Below are 2,181 nucleotides of genomic sequence, written 5' to 3'. Positions count from 1 at the left end.
GTGAAAACATCACAGTCACCTATGCATCTGCACAATTTGTTAAATTAATTAATAATGCATCTTGGGGGTCTAAAACAGGCAATCTTCTTTTTCATATACTATGGGCACCTGAAATTCCAGTTGCTTACTAATATAACGTAATGTATTACAAAAATAATGAAATACAGCATATCCTATTGCCAGGTGTTATTCAGATAACTAATTAATAATTTAATGTGTTTAATCTGTTTGGCCGTTTCAAACTTAAAAGATAACTTTGAACAGAAGACAAACGCTACTTATTGCCTAATCATCTATTCCTTGGAAGCTACTCTCACCTTTTTTTCATCCTATCCTTAAAACTCATTTATCTCTGTATACATTCCTTTTGCTGAACCTATAATTAGATTTTCAATTGAAACAGAGGAGATGGAACCTGCACGTAACAGTTTAGGAGGTTTCATAAGCATCAAGGAAATGGCAAGCAGATCATATCAGCTCAAAATCAACTACCTGGAAACCATGAACTTTCGCCCTGGCAGTTTCCTCAAATCTCCGGTTTTCTCTGTCGGGGGATATGAGTGGATGCTCTTCTACTACCCAAAAGGGAAGGAGCCAGGGGATCCGGCTCAAGGTGCGTCTATTGCTCTCTATGTTTTCCTTCGTACTATAGCCAAAAATGTCAATGCCATTTTTGATTTCACTCTTGTTGAAAACAATGGATCATTATCTGCGGCAAAAACAAAAAGGTTGTCGCAAGTCTTTTCGAATGATACTTCTCCTTCTCATGACGTTTCCGACCGTTGGGTTCAATTCTTTATGCAAGATGATGAGATCGAGAAATATCTACTGGATAGTCACATCGTCATCATGTGTATTGTTACCATTATGGTCTCGGACTCCACCAGACAAGCAGGAAGTTCTTTTGCGACAGCGCATTCCTTGGAATATCGCGAGCATTTTGCAAAGCTCTGGCATGATAAAGACATGCTTGATGTAACATTCTTGGTTAACGAGGAGCTCTTTCAGGCGCACAAATTAGTACTTGCAGCTCGATCACCTGTGTTTAAAAATATGCTCTTTGGCCCCACTCAGACAGACCACAGTGATAGAATCCATATCAATAACATTCAACCATCGATATTCAAGATGTTGCTTCATTTCATATACACAGATTCGGTCACTGATGATCAAGAACTCGGTGATAGTGATGCTACAGCTTCGATTGCAATCACTCAGCAACTACTTGCAGCTGCTGATAGGTATGCACTGACTCGGCTAAAATTAATGTGCGAGGAGACGCTGTGCACGGAACTCTCAGTCGATACGTTCGCAACAATTGTAGCTTTGGCAGAGCAGCGCAACTGTCCTCGGCTCAGAGAAGCCTGCCTATACTTTGCTAGTGATCCTGAAAATTTGTCGAAAATTGCTGTGACTGATGAGTACACGAACCTCTCGCTTGCTTACCCGTCATTTCTGAGGGAGCTCCGGGACAGGCTTAACAGCAAGTCGACTTAATTCACTTCATTCCTTGGTGCCTGGCTGCCTCCCTTCCTTTTAACTGTTATCTTTATTAAAATATTTGAAACATGGGGTTTAGTTTTTAATTTTCTGTATTTTCTTTAACAATGAATGAATGTTACTCTGATAGCCACTATTAGGTTTTCAAAAAAATGAATGAATGTTACCTTTTTTGATGCAAAACTGTCGTTCGTTCTACAATGAATGAATGTTGCCTTTTTTGATGCAAAACTGTCTTTTTTGTGCGGCTGTGTGCATGCATAAGAGCATCTCCAATAGTGATTGTTTATGGATTGCTTATGCTAATGTGTCAATTGTTTTTGTAATTGCTGGGTTGTATGGCTATTACTTATTTAACAATTCTTGGAAAGAGTTGCTTAGAGCATCTCCAACAGTGATTGCTTATGCTGATGTGTTAATTGTTTTTGTAATTACTGGGTTGTATGGCTATTGCTTATTTAGCAATTGTAGGAAATAATTGCTTAATAAGAAATTCTTTTCTAAAGATGAGTTGGCTAAATATATAATTTTTATTGACCAAGTGTTTAATTCTCAATTGTTTGGTTGATTGTAACAATGTAGGAGTGAATTGCTTAACTTCTAAAATTTTCATAATTGTTATTTAGCAATTAATTTCAATTGCTGGATTGGAGATGCTCTAAGTAATAAAGTATCGTAACA

At 37.7% G+C, this 2,181-nt stretch overlaps 1 protein-coding gene across 1 annotated transcript; it reads left to right on the top strand.

Annotated features, from left to right (window-relative positions):
• Positions 1-408: 408 nt before the first annotated feature.
• Positions 409-1,497, top strand: LOC144559958 (BTB/POZ and MATH domain-containing protein 2-like). The gene has a single exon (XM_078309124.1). The coding sequence runs from the start codon at positions 409-411 to the stop codon at positions 1,495-1,497; it is 1,089 nt and encodes a 362-aa protein (XP_078165250.1).
• The last annotated feature ends 684 nt before the right edge of the window (positions 1,498-2,181 follow it).

This window comes from Carex rostrata, chromosome 9 (genome assembly GCF_964058835.1).
Source record: "Carex rostrata chromosome 9, lpCarRost1.2, whole genome shotgun sequence".
NCBI lineage: Eukaryota > Viridiplantae > Streptophyta > Magnoliopsida > Poales > Cyperaceae > Carex > Carex rostrata.
The sequence above is the reverse complement of the archived record's forward strand: the minus strand, read 5'-3'. Positions and strand labels throughout refer to the sequence as shown.